General features: G+C 44.8%; 1 protein-coding gene and 1 long non-coding RNA gene across 8 annotated transcripts; one reads left to right on the top strand and one right to left on the bottom strand.

Annotated features, from left to right (window-relative positions):
* Positions 1-225: 225 nt before the first annotated feature.
* LOC117679562 (uncharacterized) lies at positions 226-12,375 on the bottom strand. 6 transcript variants are annotated; one of them, XR_015729702.1, is made up of 7 exons: positions 12,325-12,375; positions 11,112-11,174; positions 9,507-9,610; positions 6,432-6,591; positions 5,425-5,753; positions 3,802-4,040; positions 226-2,171 (listed from the first exon to the last, which is right to left on the bottom strand). It is a non-coding gene; the product is annotated as an uncharacterized LOC117679562 (long non-coding RNA). The 6 variants fall into 6 exon arrangements; XR_015729703.1 differs by lacking the exon at positions 9,507-9,610; XR_009620637.2 differs by lacking the exon at positions 12,325-12,375 and having other exon boundaries at positions 6,432-6,588; positions 11,112-11,400.
* SLITRK4 (SLIT and NTRK like family member 4) lies at positions 11,305-20,950 on the top strand. 2 transcript variants are annotated; one of them, XM_034441595.3, is made up of 2 exons: positions 11,305-11,457; positions 17,187-20,950. In XM_034441595.3, the coding sequence occupies exon 2, from the start codon at positions 17,238-17,240 to the stop codon at positions 19,740-19,742; it is 2,505 nt and encodes an 834-aa protein (XP_034297486.2). In that variant the 5' UTR covers positions 11,305-11,457; positions 17,187-17,237; the 3' UTR covers positions 19,743-20,950. The 2 variants fall into 2 exon arrangements, with proteins under 2 accessions (XP_034297486.2, XP_034297487.2); XM_034441596.3 differs by lacking the exon at positions 11,305-11,457 and adding an exon at positions 11,538-12,542.
* The last annotated feature ends 2,510 nt before the right edge of the window (positions 20,951-23,460 follow it).

Consider the following 23,460-nt stretch of genomic DNA (forward strand, 5'->3'; position numbering starts at 1 on the left):
CTCCATTTTTTATACCGTGTGAAAACTGGAATAAGAACAATAACAACCAAAACTCTTTCTAAGGAGAGGGGGAAAAAACATTGAAAAGTTTGCAGAGATGTCTAATCTCCTCTTAGACAATTTATGTGGTATTTTGCACAGGAATTGCAAATAATAATAATAATAATAATAATAATAATAATAATAATAATAATAATAATAATAATAATATAATAAGAAAAAAGTATGGTTCATTGACATTGCAATACCTGGTGATGCACGAATTGAAGATAAGCAGCAAGAAAAAATCACAAAGTACCGGGACTTGCAAATTGAAGTTGAGCAACTGTGGAAAAAGAAATTGTGTGTTGTCCCGATCGTAATTGGAGCCCTTGGAGCAATACCCAAAGGGCTACCCCGCTATTTAGAAATTCTAAATTTACCGGACTTGAACATTTTGACTCTACAAAAAACCACCTTACTCGGAACAGCTTACATCCTCCGATGATACCTTAACAGTTCCTAGGTCCTTCCTTAGGACTCGAGCTGCTGAGCTATTAACCAGCTTCAAAGGCTGTGAATCTCACTAAAGATTTAATAATAATAATAATAATAATAATAATAATAATAATAATAATAATAGTAGTAGTAGTAGTAGTAGTAGTAGTAGTAGTAGTAGTAGTAAATTCACAAGTCTCTTCCTTGAGCAGCAAATATTTTCTACGTAGCCAAGGATTCCGGCTTGCAAAACATGGAAGTGATAGGAGAGGCTGCTCTGATTGTTACTCAGCCTAGCTCCAAAAGGCCCTGATGATTGTGACAGAATGCAACAGGAATTGAATTTTCTGCAGCCAGCAGAGCATCGTAAAAGATATTGCGATGTTTAAGCAAACAGCTGTAAAACCAGATTTCTCTTAAGTCTTTTTCAAAAGCTGGTGCATTCCTCTGACTAACCCCAATTATTCCTATCCTAGAACTCCGTTTTCACATTCTTCTAATGATTATAGAGGTGGTTGTACAGATGTGGCAAAGTTATCCCCACCTGGTGGTTAAAAAGTATATAATATTTCTCAAACTGTCCAGGAGATGGAAAACAATGCAGTATATTACTCTAAGCTTACTCCAGATGGGACCTTTCGAAATAAAACTTTGAGAAACTTAGGGTCATCTAAGTCTCTTTTTCCGAATATGTTGATGGAGATTCACAGTCATCCAAGTCACGGTTGTCCCAAATTGTGGGTTTTTCAAGAGGCAACTGGACTGTCTCGGAAGACTATTCTCTGCTCTGCTGAAGAAGCTTCTTGGATGAGAAGAGAAACTTCTTCAAAGAAAGTCCAGCTGTCTCTTGAAAAAGCACCTTTGGGTCTCTTTTTCTTAGCACTACTTAAATGCACACACACATTTAGACTGCATGAATACACCTTGGTTCCCGTTTGTCCATGGTAGTCAAAGACAGTCCGATACTGATCCAATTCTCTGAATTTTATGGCTTGAGTCCTGCAGAGCTCTCTCTCCCTGGGACCACCTTTGGTGGGAAGGTAACAGCATTCTGTGCACCCTTGGTGTTTAGTTATGCCGGCCACATGACCACGGAGACGTCTTCGGACAGCGCTGGCTCTTCGTCTTTGAAACAGAGATGAGCACCGCCCCCTAGAATCAGGAACGACTAGCACATATGTGCAAGGGGAACCTTTCCTTTTACCTTTAGGTGAAGTCAACCTATTCTCCAAAGCACCTGAAGGCAGGACAAGAAACAACGGATGGAAACGAATCAAAGAGAAAAGCAACCTAGAACTAAGGAGAAATTTCTTGACGCTGAGAACAATTAATCAGTTGGAACAGAAGTTGCCTCCAGATGTTATGGGTGCTCCAACACTGGAAGTTTTCAAGAAGAGATTGGACAACCATTTATCTGAAATAATATAGGTCTCCTGTTTGAGCAGGGGTTTGGACCGGAAGACCTTCAAGGTCCCTCCCAACTCTTTTAAATAAAGAGTTATTTTTTTCACATCGAGGCTCTGAGGTTCAGTCTGACAGATATTTAATCTGAATGCTAAGGCTTGTCTTAATGCAGAACCTTCATTTGGATGGGCCAAAACCCCATGGCTTCATTAAGACACAGATACGCTTGCAGTGGTGTTTCCTTGCTTTGTAATTTCTTCTGGGGGCCATTCGCTTGAGATACATCCCACCTTGGAAGACACAAGTACATGTTTGCGAATTAAGCAATGTTGCAAATGCAGCCTTGGAAATAATAATAATAATTGTTTGGTTTTTTTAAAAAAAATATTTTCAATTAAATATAACCTGGGAGAGTGTAAACATTAATAGGATTCAATTTTGCTTTCTCCACTGCCAACCGAATCCCAAATGGTTAGCTCAGAATTTTGCTTATTTCCCTGTTGGATACTCAAGGGTTTTGCTGGATAACAGGATGCAGAAAAATATTTGGTTGATGGGGAGAGAGAGGGAGAAACAGAGAGAGGGAGAAGGGAGAAGAAGAGAGTGTGTGGGGGAGAGAAAGGAGAGAGAGAGGGAGAAAGGGAGAGGGGAGGGGAGGAGAAAGAGAGGGAGAGAGAATGAGAGGGTGAGAGAGATTAAGAGAGTGAGAGGAAGGGAGAAACAGAGAGACAAAGAATGGAATGAAAGGGAGAAAGGCAGAGAGGGGAGAGAAGGAGACGGAGAGAGGGAGGGAGGGAGGGAAGGGGAGGAAGAGAAAGCTTCTAGAGAGTTCTATATATACACTAAACCACAGCTGATAAACATTACACTTAAAATTTGGCAACCCAATTTCGTGGTTGGAATATCAATCTTCCTTGATGAATCTGGATCCAGAGATGCCTTTAAACAGCATCCTGAAATGTGGGGCCTAATTTAAGGCCCCGAAGTTTGGGACCTCTTAAATCTTGCCAACATTGCTAACTAATTATCAGTTTTAACGTGACAGGAGGGAGGAAATAATTAAGAGGCTCCATTGGGGGTGGGCAACGAAGCCAAATCGCTGAGCTATGTTTTCCCCGCATGAGCAAGGTGACACGTGTTCCCACAGCTTTGTTCTTCTTAATGGCAGTTTTTGGAATTTATTTTTTCATGAAAACAAAACAAAAAAGAAAAGAAAACAATGCCAAGGCTCTTGTCAACCTAATCTTGCGAAGCTTCTTCTCCGGTAACATTGTACTGCAAACTAGGGCATACAAAACCTTTGCTAGACCAATTCTCGAATACAGCTCATCTGCCTGGAATCCGCACTGTATATCGGACATGAATACAATTAAACGGGTCCAGAGGTATTTCACGGGAAGAGTCCTCCACTCCTCCGCTCACCACAGAATCCCTTATGCCACCAGGCTTGAAATTTTGAGCTTGGACAACCTAGAACTACGCCGCCTACGGTCTAACCTAAACGTAGTACACAAAATTATCTGCTACAACGTCCTACCTGTCAATGACTACTTCAGCTTCAACCACAACAATACACGAGCACACAATAGATACAAACTTAAAGTGAACCGCTCCAAATTTGATTGTAGAAAATACGACTTCAGCAGCAGAGTGGTCAATGCCTGGAATGCACTACCTGACTCTGTGGTTTCTTCCCCAAACCCCCAAAACTTTAACCGTAGACTGTCTACCGTCGACCTCACCCCATTCCTCAGAGGTCTGTAAGGGGCGTGCATAAGTGCAACAACAGTGCCTTCCGTCCCTGTCCTAATGTCCCCATTTATTCATACCCATTTACTGTGTTTATATTTATGTTTACACTTATACCTGTTATTTTGTACATGTTTGACAGACTAAATAAATAAATAAAATAAATAATACCCTGTCATTTTCGTGAGTTTCCTGCTTCAAGAATCTGCCACCGGGACCATTTTGTCTTTCGGAGGGCTTTAAAGACATCATTGGGTCAATGGGTGTGGAGATCTGGTCATGGTTTGGAACTTGTCACACGATTCTCCTGTTTGATCCATGTCTTACACTTGCCTGGTTTTATGTTTTCATTATTCCAATGTCTTATTCCATTCCATTCCATTCTATTCAGAAACCTTAGCAAAGGGCACCTGAAAAAGAAAAGAGGTCTTTGATCAAAAGAGCACTACTGTAACTAATCGAGAATATGAACCTGGATAAAATTAAACAGAATACCCAGACGCAAAAGCACGAGAAGAAACTATTAAAGCAGAATATGACCAAGCAGCCTAGGCAGTTATCTTAATTGTCTTTTTCCTGTGAATGTTATCCCTGTAACACGAATTCTGATTAAAGGCAGTGAGACGTTCAGAGCGCCTGGTATCTCCTGCCTGCAGTTTATCAGACGAACATATCAGTCCTTCGACGGAATTAATGAAGAGCGGGAGACGGACTCGCACAGTTTCATGTCATTCGGCAACCGTAACCAGCAACTAGCGCTACCGTGATTCTCCGATGCCATTTCTCCAGGGTTTGTGAGCAGGGGTTCTACTTACCTTTACTACCGATTCACAATGGGGCCGCCCGCGTGCGCGAGCGAACGCACTCTTCTGCGCATGTGCAGAAGCGTTCTGATGACGTCGGGGTCAGTGGGGGGAGCCTCCCGCCGGTTTTACTACTGGTTCTATAGAACCGGTGCAAACCGGGGGCAACCCACCACTGGTTGCGAGCAAGGGTTTTCACACCCCTTCCGGAAAATAAAATAAAATAAAATAATAATAATAATAATAATAATAATAATAATAATAATAATAATAAGAGATTTCATTTGAGACGTTTTGTTGGCTGGGCCTTCATAATAGCTCTGCGTCCAAAGATGCCTAAGTGCATTGGGAGGGATTAAAATTAAATGGATTAAAAAAAAATCAGAAGAACTCTTGTGCTTTTTCGGAGCGGTAAAGGACACGGTAGCGGTATGCAATTACAATGTTAGATGCCTGATATTGAGGAGTAGCATGGGAAACTTGTGGGGTTCTGTCTGAATGTTTCTGGCTGTTTTCAGCGGTGGGATCCTTCTGGTTAAACAAGCGGTTTGGTGATTGCGCTTGTGAAGTTGAACGAAAAATCACCTTCCATGTTAGTGCTAGGGAATTAAAACAGCTGAGACGTCGCAATCCACTGTGCCATGCTAATCAGCTGCAAAGATAAAGGTAAGTAAAGCGAAGGGATAGGTGGGCGGACCCAGCTGATTGTCGGAGCTACAGGTTCGCCCGAACTGTTCCGAACCAGTAGAATTCTACCTCTGGCTGTTTTCCCATGTTGCACAGCTGAACACAATTTGCCACCTAGTCTTTTGCTGCCTTCCAATATGGAGAAGGTTGAAACACAAGAAAATGGTCACCCCCCCTCTCTCTCTCTCTCCTTCCTCCCTCCCTCTCCCTCTCCCTCCCTCCCTCCTGTGGAACATAATGGCTGCCGTGGAAGGCACATATTGAACATCTGGAATGAGGAAGGTGTTTTCAGCTGCTTCCTTACCTTGCCAGCTTTCTGATAGGTAACTCGTGATCACTTCCAGAACCCTTCTGCAGAAAGTGGAGGAAGCTGGCTGGAAATAATCAGAATCACGCCGAGTGCCATAGATTGGACAACATTTCTTCTGCTTTATTTAGCACAGTGCTCAGTTGCCAGAGCTCAGGCTTCCCGAATATTTACAGCCTCATGCTGCTTCTTCTCACATCAGCCCCTTAAATGGTCGCCCATGCAGAGAGCTTCGACGCAGCCTTTTATTATTATTTTTTTTTTCCTGAGCAAAAGATTTGCTTCCTTCAGCCATCCATCCTTGCTCTAACTGGCCAGCTGAGGCTCTGTAGGCAAGAGAAAGCCATAAGAAAGATTTACATTTCCCTTAGGGCTTAAAAACAACACATTTGGCCATCCAACAAATGATTGTGTGCCTTTTTTGAACTTTGTGGAACTCCCACCATGCCTGCAGTCGGGCAGAAGTTAGAAATCCCTGCCTTGTTAAACTTTTCTTTTTTGCCATGCAGGCTGTAGGGCTCATCTGGTAGCTTCTGTGTTTTGTCTAAACTGGGCGATCCCTGGCCCCATCAGTTGGATTTCTCGTCTAGAAGCTGGGCTCCAAAGAAAGCATCGTGCAACTTGGGTGAATTCAGGACTGTTGGTGATGAAGAGGCCCTTGAGCGTAAGATACAGAATATAGAATAATAAGAGTTGGAAGAGATCTTTGCAGGTCTTCCGGTCCAGCCCCTGCTCAAGCAGGAGATCCCATGCCATTTCAGACAAATGGCTGTGTTAAGGAATTCACAGAGTAACCCTTGAGTAGCAAGGGTGTGCGCATGAAAGCGATTGAGAGTAGTTACGAATAAACACAGTCAACAGTCAACACACAGATACACTGTGTTGTGTTTACATTCAGGAAATAGTAAGGCACAGTCCAATAAACAGTCCAGGTCATACACATATCAAGCAGGAGATAGCCAAAATGACAGTCCAGGGTTAATCCAATAACAAAGTCTTCTTACCAGTCATCGTAGTCAGTCACAATAAACAGTTCTTCTGGATTTGCAAACAGTAACATATAGAGATATCAGAGAACGCTTCCGCAGGCTGTCCAGTCTCTTTTTCAAAGCCTCCAATCCACAACTTCTGAAGGCAACTTCTGAAGGCCAGCACCCACAACTTCTGAAGGAAAGATGAACATGTCAACTGTTCTACTGAACCATGTATGTATGTATGTATGTATGTATGTATGTATATATGTATGTATGTATGTATGTAAATAGGTAGGTAGGTAGGTAGATATGTATGTACATATGTATGTACGAACAAACAAACAAACGAATGAACAAATGAATGAAACAATGTATTGGTGGAATTGGAATGTGGATGGAATTTGGAAATGTTCCCATCTTTAGCAGAAGGTTAAAGCTTTATCTGGTATCAGGACTGTTGGTGATTGGGGATGAAGGGGGCATTGAGTGTAAGATACAGTATAGTAAGAGTTGGAAGGGATCTTGGAAGTCTTCTAGTCCAACCTCTCCTCAAGCAGAAGACCCCATACCATTTCAGACAAGTGGTTGTCCACTCTCTTCTTAAAAGACTCCAGTGATGGAGCACCCACAACTTCTGAAGGCAAGATGAACATGTCAACAGTCCACTGAATCAAGTATGTATGTGTATGTATGTATGTATGTGTTCTGCCCCAGCTACGGACCCCAAAGAATGCAGCACACACAAACTCTATACAAAGCTTATTTTACTCAAATAACTTAGTCTTTATCATTCAAAGGCTGTTAATGAACTGTCTTAACAGCCTACCAGAATTCTGAGATAAGGTAATCACAGTCTTACTAGAGTTGGCAGAAAGCCCAGAAGCAATTTTGCAGACACGAAGGAGAGTGAACTAAAGTTGTTCTCTACAGCTTGTTGCAAGCAGTGTTCCTTCTTAAATAGGCTAAGGGAGTGGCCAATTAGCCCCAAGCCTTACTCTCGAGGAGACCTCCTCCTGAGGAGCCACTCCTGTCTTTTGACTGCTCTGCGCACCCGTGCATCAAGAAGAGGCTCCTCCTCTTTGTCCTCTTCACTTATGGAAGCTTCTGGAGGTTCTGAAGGCCCTGGCTGAATCCCCGCCTCTGGCACCACATCTTCTCCAGCCTCCTCACTGTCCGACTCAAGTGCCAGCTGCACAGGCTGCTGACACAGCATCACACCAGCCTCCTCGTTGTCAGAATCAGCTACAATCTGCACAGGCCGCTGATGGACCACAACAGTATGTGTGTGTATGTATGTAAGTATGTATGTATGTATGAATGAATGAATGAATGAATTCATGAATAAAACAATGTATTGGTGGAAGCAGCTCAGGCCCGTTGCTAATTTGGATGGAAATTGGGAATGTTCCAATTTTTAGCAGAAGTTTACAGTTGCATCAGATACTAGACAGATGCAAAAATGTGGTTAAAGGTAAAGGTAAAGGTTCCCCTTGCACATATGTCCTATTTGTTCCCGACTCTAGGGGGCGGTGCTCATCTCCGTTTCAAAGCCAAAGAGCCAGTGCTGTCTGAAGACGTCTCCGTGGTCATGTGGCCGGCATGACTCAACGCCAAAGGCGCACGGAATGCTGTTCCCTTCCCACCAAAGATGGTCCCTGTTTTTCTACTTGCATTTTTTACCTGCTTTCGAACTGCTAGATTGGCAGAAGCTGGGACTAGTCATGGGAGCTCACCCCGTTACGCGGCACTAGGGATTCGAACCGCTGAACTGCCGACCTTTCGATCGACAAGCTCAGCATCTTAGCCACTGAACCACCGCATCCCAAGATGTGGTTAGATCCTCGTAATAGACCTGGCTTTGAGAAGCAGAAAGCTTTTATAATAGCTAAATTAAGATGGTAGATGTGTCGCCATTAGCTCACAATGGCCAGATTAACTGGCTTGTTCTGCAGTCCAAAAATGGAGTCGAGAGGTTTTTCAAACTTTTTATAGAATGGTTGGGGATCAACTTGGGAAAGTGTTCAAACCAAGCAAGGGTTCTGCTAATTACCATTCTCCATTTAAAAAAAAAAAAAGACTTTGTGGCACTATTTCTTTGTATTAGAATGACACCCGATGTATTCTCGAGGATTTTTTTTTTTTTTTGAAAGAATAAGAATATAAAAATATTTTCCTTCCTTTTCAACATCCCACTAATGGAATGTTGGATTTGCTTGGAAACTCCCTGATACAATCACCACTTAGTCCTCCTGTGAAATCATCTGAAATTGTAATCATCGGTAAGAGTTCTTATGACAGTCAATCTAACGCTTTAGAAAACGTAGATCATGCCCAATCTAAAGAGAAAATTCACTTCTCTGATTCAGCCTGCCTTGAAACCGAACATCTGCTTCCAAAGGTGCTTTTTTTTCAAGAGCTTTCTGTTTTTTTCTTTGAAGACGTTTCACTTCTCATTCAAGAAGCTTCCTCAGCTTCTCTCAGAAGCTTCTGCTCTCAGAGCTGAAGAAGCTTCTTGGATGAGAAGCGAAACGTCTTCAAAGAAAAAACAGAAAGTCCAGTTGCCTCTTGAAAAAGCACCTTTGTGGATAATTACAAAAAAAGAAGAAATATATCTTATGGTACACATACTAACAGCAGTGAGGTTGATATTTGCACAAAATTGAAAATGCAGAGAGAACCCACAGGAGGTAGAAATAATTAACAAAATATTGTGCAGAAATGGACAGGTTAACAATGAAGCTCAAAGATAAAGATGAATCGGAATTCTGTGTAACCTGGAATACATTTTATAAATGGCTAGAGAAAAGGAGGAATGTAGGGATAGAGAATTAGAAACAAGAGTGAAGGAAAAGGGAGAAAAATAAATAAAATTAAATTAAGAAATATCAGATGGGAATAAATTGGATTTGAATAGGTACAAAGGGAATATGTATGTGTGATTGAATGTACAAAAAGGATATATGGAATATGCATGATATTATATTGTAATATACACGAAAGAAAAAGTGCTAGAAAAGTACGTACCGGACAAGTCGCACCATCTAATGTTTTTAAATTGTATATTTAATAAAACTTAATTTTAAAAAAAAGAAAAAGAAAAAGCACCTTTTGAGACAACTGTGATCTGGATGAGTGAGAATCTCCAAAGACAAACATGTTCTTCATTGCCAGATCAGATGCTAGACCAAAGGTGGGGCAGAATACAAACCCTAAATCAAAATATATTCTTGCTATTATTATGTTATGATAAGGATAACAATCACGGTACCACCTAAGCTTCAAAACTCATCATCAATGTTCCAGGCTTTCTTCTGACGGCAGATCAACACCATCAACATCAGATTTTTTGACACATTCTCTCTCTCTCTCTCTCTCTCTCTCTCTCTCCCTCCCTTCCTCCCTCCCTCCCTCCCTCCCCCCCTCTCTCAACATTCAGAAGGACAAGCATCTGTTGGCCATCAAAATGGAGAAGAACATCTCCCAGCTCTAAGAAGTGATCTATTTTTGAGGGTAGACCTGACTGCTCTTCTCTGCCCTTGGAAGCTGAGCACAGCTGGGCTGGGCAAGGGTTTGGAAGGTATAGGAGATTTTAGGTCTGGAAACCAGTGTGGGAAGTTGAGAACATCCCAGAAAAAAGAGGCAAGAGAACATGGATTTCTCCTGATACAACTCAAATCTTTGTTCAGTTGGGGGGAAAAAAAATACTTTCTCTTTTCCTGAACTCTGGAAAGGTACCAACACCAGTGTGATTTCCTTCCAAAGTTTGCAAACTTTCCCAGAGAAGCAAAACTATCTGGATTAAGAAGATTTTGGGTTACTCCTGGGATCTTCCTGCTGTTGTGTTTTTCACCAAAGGGCACTTGCAAATTTGCACCAAAGTGCAAATGATTTACTGGCAGCATGCATTGAAACCAATTAATTATTTTTTTAATTATCTATCTATCTATCTATCTATCTATCTATCTATCTATCTATCTATCTATCTATCTATCTATCATCACCCTCTCCCTCCCTATTATCTATCTATCCATCCATCCATCCATCCATCCATCCATCCATCCATCCATCCATCCATCATCTATCTATGTATCTATCTATGTATCTATCTATCATCTATCTAGTATCTCTCTCTCTCTATCTCTCTATCTATCTAGTATCTATCTATCTATCTATCTATCTATCTATCTATCTATCTATTTCATCTAATATTTCTCTCTCTCAAACTCACACTCTCTCACTCTCTCACTCTCTCTCTCTCTCTCACACACACACACACACTCACACACAAACATTTGCCAGAATAAAGAGTTTTTTGGAACACCGAATCTTAAAGAAACATCGTCTCCCTTTTGAAAAGGATATTCTCAATTTCTCCCTTGCCTGGATCAAATGTATATTTACAGTACCTATTGGATCCTTCCATTACCTGCACTTGTTTATGGTGCTTCCTTGGGGAAAAACTCTGTCCCATTACTTGGGGGGTGGGGGAGAGAGATCCCTTGCCTTTTTAAAAACCCTTATGCCAAGGAGAGCTAATGGGGGGGGAAATGAGAATAAAAGAGCTTCTTAATGAGCTACTTGTAGTTTGCATTAAAGAAGAAGAAGAAAAAAATAGGAAGCACCATTAGAGAGGGATCATCAAAACCCATTTTTGGAACCTCAGGGCAGCTGTTAACCGGATGGTAGGCGCAGAGGGGGGAAAAAACTTACCTTGAGTGGAGAGACCCTTCCTTCTTTAAAAAAGGAAAGGAGAGAAGGTTTGACCAAGGAAACCTTGAAAGAAAAGGAAAGGAAAACAAAATGAAAGAAAAGAATAAGTTGTCCATTGATCTTCCTGCTTGGGGGATGCTGCAACGGGGGTTAATTTTTTGGAGGGTGGTGGAGGGAGGAGGGAAGGGGGAGGTTTCTGTTTGCCTTCTCCGCCTCTCACTCTCCCCTTAATTCCACTTCTCCCCCCTTTTCTTCCCCTGCCAGGCAGATGCCACCATGCAAGGACCAAGAAGATTCACAATCCGAAAATATGAACCCTGGGAAAAGACCGGGATTAGTAATTTAGGTCAGTTGCTCTTTTCCCATCAGGAATAGCTCTGCATTTGAATCCTTTTTTCCTTTCCTTTCCTTTCCTTTCCTTTCCTTTCCTTTCCTTTCCTCCTTTCCTTTCCTTTCCTTTCCTTTCCTTTCCTTTCCTTCCTTCCTTTCCTTTCCTTTCCTTTTCCCTTTCCTTTCCCTATTTCTTTTTCTTTTTTCCTTTTTCCTCCCCTCCCCTATTTCCTTTCCTTCTTTCTTTTCTCTTTTTCTCCTTCCCTTCCCTTCTCTATTTCCTTTCCCCTTTCTCCTTTTTTTCCCCTTTCCGTTCCTCTTCTATTTCCTCTTCTCTCTTTTTTTTTTCTTTTTCCTTCCCTCCCCTTCCGTTTCTTCACATCCCTTCTCCTTGGTGCCCTGACCATCTCCAAATCGACCTGCCAGGCTCCCCCCAAGGTGGCTAGGCTTAATCCAGCTGCTGGGGGGACTTTTGGACGGCGCCACCCCTCTTCCCGCTTCTGCTTGCTTTAATCTGCTATTTCGCCAGAAACTCCGAACACCAGAACCGGCGAGGCTACAGCGGACGCCCGCATCGGGGGCTGGGACTGCTGCGCGGAAGGGAAAGAGCTCAACGGGAGGCGCGGGGACGCGTGTCGGGTGTTTCCAAGCCTCTCCAAGCCTCTCCAAACAACCCCACCGACTCTTTTGTGCGCGCCCGGAGGAATTAAGAACTGCGTTTTCGGGCTGGGGGTGTGTGGGGTGCGTGGGAGAGACCCAGCATGAAAAAGGAAAGGAAAGCTGCAAGTTTGAGCGGAGGGAAGCTTCTGCCACGGCGCCTTGCGGGGGCGCAAAGCAGGCGCGCGAGCCGGAGCATCTCTCCGCCCGCTTCGGCCGTGTGAACCTGGAGCCAAGCGCTGCTGGAGCATCCCTCGCGGGGACGCGCTGCCGGCCGGGCGCGCGCGTGCCAGAGCGCGGGAGGTGGTGGTGTTGGTGGTAGCGGAGGAGGAGGAGGAGGAGGAGGAGGAGGAGAAGGAGGAGGAGCGCATGCGTGTCGCCCGGGGCCACTGCGCGGGTCGTGTGAACGCGCGGTCTTCCTTGCCTGCGCGGGCCGGGGAACTGGTAAGTAGCTTAGCCAGGCGCCGTCACCCACTCCCCCCCGATTCTTTCTCTCTCTCTCTCTCTCTCTCTCTCTCCCCCCTTCCCCCCGGCTTCTCGTCCGCGGAGGAGGATGCTGCCAGGCTCGCCGCGGAGAGCGGTAATTCAAGCTCCCGAGGATGCGTGTCTAGAAGGCAAGAGCATCCCGACAACGGCTTTGCGCAGGACGACGGGGATGAGGGGGGGGAGGGGGGAGGAAAGGAAAAAAATGGGGGGGGGACGCTGCCCCGGTGTGCTCTGGCTCGGCTGCGGGGGTGGGGGTTGGGGGGGGGCGCGTGTGCCTAAGCGTGAGCGAGTGTGTCAAGGGGGGAGCCAATGAGGGAGGCGGCACAAGTTCCTTGCACGCTTAGGGGGCACCCCAGAAACTGCGGGCCGGGAGGAGGGAGGGAGAGAGGGAGGCAGGCTCGGGGCACGGGGGGGCGGGGGGGGGCGGACGGAAGGGGGAAGATTTTTGCAAGAAGCGTCGATTTTGGAACTGTCCTGCCAAGTGAAAGAGGTGAGGCTCCGACGTTGGGGAGGCAGGTGGGGGGGGAGAGAGAGAGAGAGAGAGGAGGAGGAGGAGGAAGGAGAAGAGGGGGGCTGCGTTTCGCTCCTGCAGGGAGAGCTGCATGGTTTGGGGGAGGGAGGGAGGGAGGGAGGGAGTGTGCGTGGGATGAATCCCTCCTTTGCCGATGGGTCTCCCTGCCCCCTCCCCTTCTCCTCTGGAGATCCACGTGAAAAGGAGATGCTGGGTTTTTTGGGGAGGGGGGCGCCTCGGATGTCTCCTCCTCCTCCTTCCTCCTTCTTCTTCTCCTTTGCTACAAAAGGCGCCGGCCGATGCTCCCGGGTGGGCCAGGTCCGGAAGGAAGGAAAGAAGGAAGGAAGGAAGGAAGGAAGGAAGGAAGGAAGGAAGGAAGGAAGGAAGGAAGGAAAAAGGAAAAAGGAAGGGAGGGAGGAAGAAAGGAAGGAAGGAAGGAAGGAAGGAAGGAAGGAAGGAAGGAAGGAAGGAAAAAGGAAGGGAGGGAGGGAGGGAGGAAGGAAGGAAGGGAGGAAGGAAGGAAGGAAGGACGGAAGGAAGGAAGGAAGGACGGAAGGAAGGAAGGAAAAAGGAAGGGAGGGAGGGAGGAAGGAAGGAAGGAAGGAAGGAAGGAAGGAAGGAAGGAAAACACGACAGAAACTCCCATTCCACCCCGCGCTCTCCGTTTCCACTGCTCTCCCCCCCCTCCCTCGGGAATTGTCGCCCCCCACCCCCACCCCCTCTTTCTCCGCCGCCGCCGGAGCCTGGCGATCCGGGCACAGCGAGGCTGCGGCATCAGCGGTGAAGCACTGCGGTGGAGGCCACCCGCGCCCCCCCCCCACCCACATCGCCCCGCATCTCCCCCGGTTGAGGTAGGGAGAAGCCAGCTGAGCGGCCTTCGGGGGCTTGGGGAGGTGGGCTTTGAGGCTGAGTGTGCGGAGATCCCTTCTTCATTCCGGCTCTTCCCGTCCTGGATTCTCTTCTCCCAGTTGCAAAGCAGTTGTGAATAGAGAGCATCCTGGCTCCTTCTTCTTCTTCGTCTTCTGTCTCTTTCTCTCTCTCTCTCTCCTGGTAGATGTTCATGCATCGCTCTCTTGTTGGCCAGCAAGGACCATTCTCCATCTCTCTCTGTGCTTTCCATGCTGATTCCAAATCCATCCTTCCTTCCTTCCTTCCTTCCTTCCTTCCTTCCTTCCTTCCTTCCTTCCTTCCTTCCTTCCTTCCTCCTTCCCTCCCTCCCTCCTTTCCTTCCTTTCCTTCCTTCCTTCCTTCCTTCCTTCCTTCCTTCCTTCCTTTCCTTCCTTCCTTCCTTCCTTCCTTCCTTCCTTCCTTCCTTCCTTCCTTCCTTCCTTCCTTCCTTCCTTCCTTCCTCCCTCTCCACTTTCCATCCCCTGTTCAGCTTTTCCCCCACACATCTATGGCTTTGACCTTTACTCCTGCCTCTGGGTTTTTTGTAAAACCCCCCCCCCCTCTGCTGGTTTCTTCTTTAGGGTCCACCAATCTCTCAACCTTGTGGGTTGTGTTTTTTTCCCCCCTTCCTTCTGGTCCACCTTATTCTGTCTTTCCTTCTTTTGTGCCACATGGACACTTCAGGGGGGAGTCTCCTGAATCTTTCTCCAAACCTCCTTCAAACTCTCCTTGGCCTTCCCTTTGAGTCCACTCTTTCCTCTTTTATTTTATCCCTCTTTGTATCCTTTCCTTCACCACCCTCTCTTATAAATGTTATTTTTTATTCTTGGACACGGTTGTTATTTTTTCCCAAGATTCCTATTGTTCTTATTCATAGATTCTCTTAGACATGCACATAAGGCATCTCCTTTTCTCTCTCTAACCCTCTCTCCCACTTTCTCTTTCCTCCTCTCTCTTTTGCTCTCTCTCTTTCTTTCTCTCTCTTTCCCCCTCTTTCTTTCCTTCTCTCTCCCTCCCTCTCTCTCTTTCTCTCTTTCCTCCTTTCTCTTTTGCTCTTGCTTTCCCCCTCTTTCTTTCCTTCTCTCTCCCTCCCTCTCTTTCTCTCTCTCTTTCCTCCTCTTGCTTTCTCTCTCTCACACACACTCTCTCTCTCTTTCCTTCTCTCTCTCTCTGTCTCCCTCTGTCTCCCTCTCCCTCTCTTTCTCTCTCTTTCCCCCTCTCTCTTTTGCTCTCTCTTTCTTTCTCTCTTTCCCTCCCTCTCTTTCTTTCTCTCTCTCCCTCTCTCTCTTTCCTCCTCTTGCTTTCTCTCTCTCTCACTCTCTCTTTCCTTCTCTTTCCTTCTCTGTCTGTCACTCTCTCTCTCTCTCTCTTAATGACCAGCATCAGAAATATTCTCATTTGACTTTTGGCCCCAATGGGTTGGAAAAGCTTATTAGGTCACAGGCAAAAAATGTGCAATTTAAGGGCAACCTTTTTTTTTTTTTTTGTAAATGGAGGTGGATAAAGGCCAATTATGTAAGATGTACATGGAAAAAAGTTTCAAGACAGTTTCAATGACATCACTCGAAGGATGACTTCATGTTCTCCCTACCAATATTGGCCTCCTTTTTAGATAAAGGATTGCCTTGCAGTTCTGATCCATAGATCCCCCCCTAAAATGATGAATGCTGCAATTGAAATAGGGATCTATTTTCTTTCCAGACTGCACCATATTTTTTTTTTGCTCTCTTCCCCCTCGATATTGAAGAGTATCAGGTGTACATCAATGCCTGGCCTCGAACTCCTAATCGATCGAATCGATTGATGTATTTATAAGTCACCCTGTGGCTCCTGCATGTTCAGCCTCGATCCTGAACCTTCCTCCCCTCTTCGCGTGGGTTTCTCTCCCTCCCTCCCTCCCCCCCTCTCTCTCTCTTTCTCTCTCTCCCTCCCTCTCTCTCTCTCTCTCTCCCTCCCTCTCTCTCTCTCTCTCTCCCTCCCCTCTCTCTTGACTTTGGGATGGATTGTTGTTGCTTCCAAGGACGTGATCAAAATCTTTCAGGGTCCATGCAAAAATGGAAGGCTGCTTTGGAATGCTAAGCATACCTTGAAAAGGAAAAAAAAAATGGGGGGAAGGATAAATGCCATTTTAGAGGGGAAGGTTTGTAATATTATTCGGCTTTGCATGCCCTCCCCAAAGCAGAGGCTTTGCATGGAGGGGTTGTGCATTATACATGTGTGTCAGAGAGAGAGAGAGAGAAGGAGGGAGAGAGAGAGGGAGAGGGGGAGAGGGAGGGAGGGAGAGAGAGAGAGAGAGAGAGAGAGGAGAGAGAGGGGGGAGGGAGGGAGAGACAGAAGGAGAGAGAGAGAGACAGAAAGAGAGAGAAAGGGAGAGAGGGAGGGAGGGAGAGAGAGAGAGAGAGAATGTGCCACGAGAAGGAGAGATGGAGAGACCCCAAGCAAAGCAGAACAAAGGAGGGAAAGAAGAAGACAAAATGGAGAGATTTCAAATTTCAAATGCAGAGTTCATCTATTCCCTATAGATGAATCGCTCTTAACCCCCTTCTCGTCAATTGGCAGACGGCAGCTTCTATGTGTGCATAATAATAATAAAATAATGTTGAATTATTGAATGATGAATTCCCCCATCCCCCCCCCCCGGGTCTTATACAATGAATCCAATTGTAGAGATTACCTAACCCATCATAGAAAGAAGAGAATGGAATAACAAGAGTTGGAAGGGACCTTGGAGATCTTCTAGTCCAACCACCTTCTCAGGCAGGAAACCTTATATACCATTTCAGAGAAATGGCTGTCCAATCTCTTCTTCAAAATTTCCAGTGTTGAAGCACCCACAACTTCTGGAGGCAAGTTGTTCCACTGATTAATTGTTCTAACTGTCAGGATATTCCTCCTTAGTTCTAAGTTGCTTCTCTCCTTGGTTAGTTTCCACCCATTGCTTCTTGTCCTGCCCTCAACGGCTTTGGAGAATCGGTTGACTCCCTCTTCTTTGGGGCAGCCCCTGAGATATTGGAAGACTGCTATCCTGTCTCCCCTAATCCTTCTCTTCATTAAACTAGACATACCCAGTTCCTGCAACCGTTCTTCATATGTTTTAGCCTCCAGTCTCCTGGATGAATAACCTTATTGTTGTCTTAATTATCTTATCCACTCCAGAACTTCGGTTCCTAAAACCTATATTTTTTTGTGTCTTTTTTTTTTAGACTATCCATCTTTGTTCAGGAACAGTAGGTTTGATCGCTGATCTGAGAAAAATGCTCCTCTGGCTTTTTCTGGTGTTGTCCAGCCCAGCTTCCTCTACGGATCCAGAAACGGACGCCACGGTGGAAATTTGCAATGTTTGTTCCTGCGTGTCGGTGGAAAATGTCCTTTATGTCAACTGTGAAAAGGTGGCCATTTACAGACCCAACCAGCTTAAGCCCCCTTGGTCGAATTTCTATCACCTCAACTTTCAGAATAACCTGCTGATTATCCTGTATCCAAACACATTCCTTAATTTTAGCCATGCGGTGTCTCTGCAGCTGGGAAATAATAAGCTACAGAACATTGAAGGAGGAGCATTTATGGGTCTCAGCGCATTAAAACAATTGCACTTGAACAACAATGAATTAAAGTTTCTCCGAGCTGACACTTTCCTTGGCATTGAGAACTTGGAGTATCTCCAAGCGGACTACAATTTAATCAAATATATCGAGCGGGGAGCCTTTAATAAACTTCACAAGCTCAAAGTCCTCATTCTTAATGACAACCTGATTTCTCTGCTACCTGATAATATTTTCCGATTTGCTTCTCTGACCCACTTGGATATTCGGGGCAACCGCATCCAGAAACTGCCCTATATTGGCGTCTTGGAGCACATCGGGCGCATTGTGGAATTGCAACTGGAGGACAATCCATGGAATTGCACCTGTGACCTCCTGCCTTTGAAGGCCTGGCTGGAGAACATGCCCTACAACATCTACATCGGAGAAGCCATTTGCGAGACCCCCAGCGATCTCTACGGGAGGCTTTTGAAAGAGACCAACAAACAAGAACTCTGCTCCATGGGGACGGGGAGCGATTTTGATGTCCGAATCCTGCCCCCTTCCCAGCTGGAGCCTGGCTTCAGCACCCCCAACGGTCACACCACTCAAACCACGATGCACCGGTTAGTCACCAGACCTCCCAAAACGACCAACCCTTCTAAAATCTCTGGAATTGTGGCTGGGAAACCTTTCTCCAGCCGCAATCTCAGTCAAATTGTGTCTTTTCAGACTCGGGTGCCCCCTCTGACCCCTTGCCCGCATCCCTGCATTTGCAAAACCCACCCTTCAGATTTGGGATTAAGCATCAATTGCCAAGAGAAGAACATCCGTTCCCTGGCCGAGCTTGTCCCTAAGCCTCTGAATGCCAAGAAATTGCACGTTAATGGCAATTACATCAAGAATGTGGAGGTATCTGACTTTGTCGAGTTTGAAGGGCTGGATTTACTCCATCTGGGCAGCAATCAGATTGCGGCCATCCAAGGGGAAGTTTTCCACAACCTGACCAATTTACGGAGGTTGTATCTGAACGGCAATCAGATCGAGCGGCTGAGTCCCGAGATGTTTGCCGGGCTGCACAACCTTCAGTACCTCTACTTGGAATACAATGTCATTAAAGAGATTTTAGCCGGCACCTTTGACCTGATGCCCAACCTTCAGCTCCTCTACTTAAACAACAACTTGCTGAGAAGTTTGCCGGCCTACATTTTCGCCCGGGCACCGCTCGCTCGGCTGAACCTACGCAACAACCATTTCATGTACTTGCCTGTGAGTGGCGTGCTAGACCACCTGAAAACCCTGACCCAAATCGATCTGGAAGGGAACCCCTGGGACTGCACCTGCGACTTGGTGGCCCTGAAGCTGTGGCTGGAAAAACTCAACGACGGCATCGTGGTGAAGGAGTTAAAGTGCGAGACCCCCGTGCAGTTTGCCAACATCGAACTGAAGTCTCTCAAAAACGAGATCCTGTGTCCCAAACTCCTCAAGTCGTCTTTCTTCACCAGCCCAGCTCCTGTCCTGACCTTCACAACTCCTTTGGGCCCAGTCCGCAGCCCTCCTGGCGGTCCAGTCCCACTTTCCATCCTCATCTTGAGCATCTTGGTGGTCCTGATTTTGACCGTCTTTGTGGCTTTCTGCCTTCTGGTCTTTGTTCTCCGTCGTAACAAGAAGCCGTCCTCTAAACACGAAGGTTTGGGCAACCCCGAATGCAGTTCGATGCAGCTCCAGTTAAGGAAGCACGATCACGCGGCCCAGAAAAAGGACACTTTGGGGGCCGAAGCCTTCATCCCTCAAACTATTGAGCACATGAGCAAAAGACATTCGTGCGGCTTAAAAGAAGTCGAGACGGGTTTCATGTTTGCCGAACCGGTGAGCCAGAAAGTCATCTTGAGAAACAACAGTGAGAAAGAGAAAGAGTCGTTACACACGGATATCCGGAAAAGACTGAGTACCATCGATGAACTGGATGAATTGTTACCGGGGCGGGATTCTAATGTCTTCATTCAGAATTTTCTGGAAAACAAAAAGGAATACAACAGTATAGGGATCAGTGGCTTTGAGATACGCTATCCGGAGAAACAGCCGGACCGAAAAAACAAATCTTTAATAGGAGGAAATCACAGTAAAATAGTGGTGGAACAAAGGAAAAGCGAATATTTTGAGCTGAAAGCGAAACTTCAGGGCTCCCCGGATTATCTGCAAGTCCTCGAAGAGCAAACAGCTTTGAATAAAATCTAGGCTGTGCAATCTGATTTCCTACGGAGGACTTTTATTTAACGATGCAAGTGCCTTTTGTTGACTTTTCGTTTCCAAATATGATACTCTCCCGATAGGCATAGAGGCAGGCAATCCAGGGGTGTGTGTGTGTGTGTATGTGTGATAAAATTATAGCTCCAAATAGATTTTATTTCTTAAAAACTCTGCCCTGTGAGGGAAACGGTAGGGAAACCTGCAAAGACTCTATTGCCAAGGTGTCGCTTTATACACATATTACACTGAATTTAACCTCAAGAGGAATATATATTTTCTACCCTAACTGCAAAACTTTCGTCTCCTTGTGATTTGTTCAAACAAATGCACAAGAAGAAGAAAAAGGAGGAGAGAGAGAGAGAGAGAGAAAGAAAAACTAATGACAGAAAGAGAGAGGAAAGAAGAAGCTGTGCTGGTGGCATTCCACACGGATTAAAAATTGCTAAAGGAACTGAAACCGGTTTCAACCCCTATAAAAAGTGGTGGATTTCGCGATTGCAAGAGATTTTACAAACCGCAAAAGCATGCAAACGAAAGAACCTTCCATAGTTATGTGTAAAATTGGTTACCTTTACAACCTGCATCTTGAAAACACTGGATTTATAATGTTAAAGATTGTGCAGAAATCTTCTTTTTTTTTTATTAAAAAAAAAAAGATTACCGTTCATTGCATCCATAACAAAAGCAATTTTGACCATCTGATTTACATGCCAGAAATCTGCATAAAATTGATTCCGACGGAACCTAAGTGGCAACGAGGACTGGAAGAAAAAAAAATATATACTTGACGTTTAAGACAAAACAACTCCCACCCCTTGGTGAAACTCCTGTCAACCCCCCAAAGGTTGTCCAGAATTTTCAAAATAATTTGCTTGCTGTGTGAGCGTCTCAGAAATTATTTTTGTAATATAATTCATATTTATGAAGTACTTTGTATACTAAATAGGGGGAAAAAAATTATGTACTCCTCATAATGTATTTAAATATGCCTGATTTGTTTTTCTGGTCACAACGGTGCATTAATCATTCAATATAATTTAAAAAACAAAAAAACAAAAACAAAAAGAGAGAACCAATATACCAAACAGAAACTATTGATGAAAATGTATAGATTTATTTGAGAGTCCATGTGATCAGGTCTTAAGAATAATAATGATGATGAAGATGATAATAATAAAATTATGTTCTGTACTATGCTTGTGAAAACAACAAAGGGTTTTATTTAAATTCGGGGCACCCATTTCTGTCTCATGTAAGTCAATTTTGCCTGTCCTGTTTTTCCTTTTCTTAGTAACATTGAGATTTTTAGGGCTCTTGAAGGTTTTTTCCAGTTTTGAGGGGTTTCAGCAGTTGGAGTCACTAATGAGACAGGTTAATGGTGTGTGCAGACATTTCTGATTTTTGTTGCGGTGCTGCTGATTGTGTTTCAGCTTGCAATTGTCTAGACTAGAGGCAACCAACTGGCCTATCTTTTTCAGACCCAGAAAAACCAAAAGGGCTGCCAAGACTATAGTCATAGGTTCTCTCTGATCTATGGTCCATCCTTAATAGATCCTCCTTCTTTACGTGTGTAGAAGATGCTTTTGAAGATGCTGTATTCAGATGTTGTGGTTAGTTCCTAGTTGTTGTTTTTTTAAGGATTTGGCCCCCTCTGGAGGAAGAAATTTAGAGCTGTGGTTTTTAGTGACGTGAACACAATTACAATTCCTGTAAGCTGTTCAACATGCTTTCGGTTTGGTGACTTTACAACTTGTGTTACACACCCAATGTCCTTGACTGACCTGGTGGTATGCAGTGGTCCCTAATATTATTTGGTCACATTCAGCTATCTTAAGTATGCCTAGATGCCTATTTTATCCCAACCTCTGCAATTGTAGAAGTTGTTTGTTTGTTGTGACTGAAAGCAAGAAGAATTTATTTTGAAAAATTCCATGTTTATAGTTTTGAAACTCCAAGCTCTGGAGAAGATGGAGGCTTTGGGTACTGCTGTTGTTTGACTGGATCTCTTCCTCAATCTTCATATATCGATCAGGACCTAGGATGGTCTAATCTTAAATCTACTTCACCCAAAGAGTGATTGGAGGGTAAAACTGCTTCTGGAATAGGAGTTGAAGAGGAGTTGACATTGTCAGAGGTTTTTGCACAGGTTCTGTCAGTAAGAAGTTCAAGTAACACCCCCAATGAAAGAAAACTCCGAGTTTCCTCAAAGTTCCATTTTATTAGAGATGTCATATTGGCACATTTGGGAAAACCCGAATCTGAAAGCTTCCAGGTTTTCCCCACCCAAAAGAAAGTCCAAGTCCCTGCCCAACACCCACATGTCCATCAGATGGTCCAATCAAAGTACCGTCCCAACTGGAGATGCCTCCCAGTTCCAACCTCCCAGGTGCAGGGCAAGATGTCCTTGACTCTCTGAGAAAGGAATGTTATTATGACTACATATCACCCCTGCTCCATACAATCCCCCCTCCCAGTTTCCCACAGTAGTAAATGTGGCAGGTCTGAAGGTCCAATGCAAAAGATGGCCTCCAGGCCTTATACCTACCTTGCACTCTAGATTTTTCTTCTTCCTCTGCCTAGCCAACGAGTTGCCACCTGTAATGTCAAGTCCAGAAATGATGTTGTTATTTTGTCTTCATGGTTTGTTTTGAAGTAGGCCTGTGGGTGAAACGCTAATGCCCCTTTGAATGGAATGGTTGCTGACTCAGTGATTTCCATGCGAAGATCCTTTAAATCTCCTTGACATGGAGTAACAGAAAGAGACTCAGCAACCTTATTGATATCTGATTTTGTGGAATGTGTGAGCATCTTTTCACTCTGAAAGATCAGGAACATCAGGGTGGTAGTTCCATAGGGTATCTAACTCAGGGGTGAAATCCAGCAGGTTCGAACAGGTTCTGGAGAACCGGTAGCGGAAATTTTGAGTAGTTCGGAGAACCGGCAAATGCCACCTCTGGCTGGCCACAGAGTGGGGTGGGAATGGAGATTTTGCAATATCCTTCCCCCAGGTGGGGAGGGAATGGAGATTTTGCAGTATCCTTTCCCTGGAGTGGGGTGGGAATGGAGATTTTGCAATATCCTTCCCCTGCCACCCCCACCAAGCCACCCCCACAGAACCAGTAGGGAAAAATTTTGGATTTCACCCCTGATCTAACTGGCCACTGCAAAAAGTCTCCGCTCTGTAGAAGCTTGGCAATATGGTTCTGGAGTTTTATAGGTGGTTGTGCTGAAAATTTGATTGTTTCCCTCAAAATTCAGGAGACGGGATGAATAGACAAGTACAAACCTTCTCATACACCTTGATCTGCCTTCCACAAACTGCCCTCCTCCAGATGTTTTGAGACTACAGTAGTGGCCAAAATTGTGGGAACCTTTTGGGAAAAGTGTATTTTTGAGGTTTGATGACTAATAACACCATATTTTTTGAATTTTGAGATAATCATATTCTACCGCTGGAATGGCCTGGAAATAGCCCAGACCTTAACCCAATTGAAAATCTATGGAGCCAACTAAAGAAACTGGTTAGTCAGAAGTCACCCAGCAATAAAACCCAGTTAATAGGAGCCATCCTTCAATCTTGGTTTCACATTATAACAGCTGCAGAACTAAAAGACTTGGTTCACTTCATGGGAAGATGTTGTAAGGCTTTCATTCATGCTTAAGGTTACCCAACTAAGGATTAACTGACATGGTGATGATTTTTGTA

Source organism: Pantherophis guttatus, chromosome 12, assembly GCF_059756535.1.
Source record: "Pantherophis guttatus breed Tessera chromosome 12, ASM5975653v1, whole genome shotgun sequence".
In the NCBI taxonomy this organism is placed as follows: domain Eukaryota; kingdom Metazoa; phylum Chordata; class Lepidosauria; order Squamata; family Colubridae; genus Pantherophis; species Pantherophis guttatus.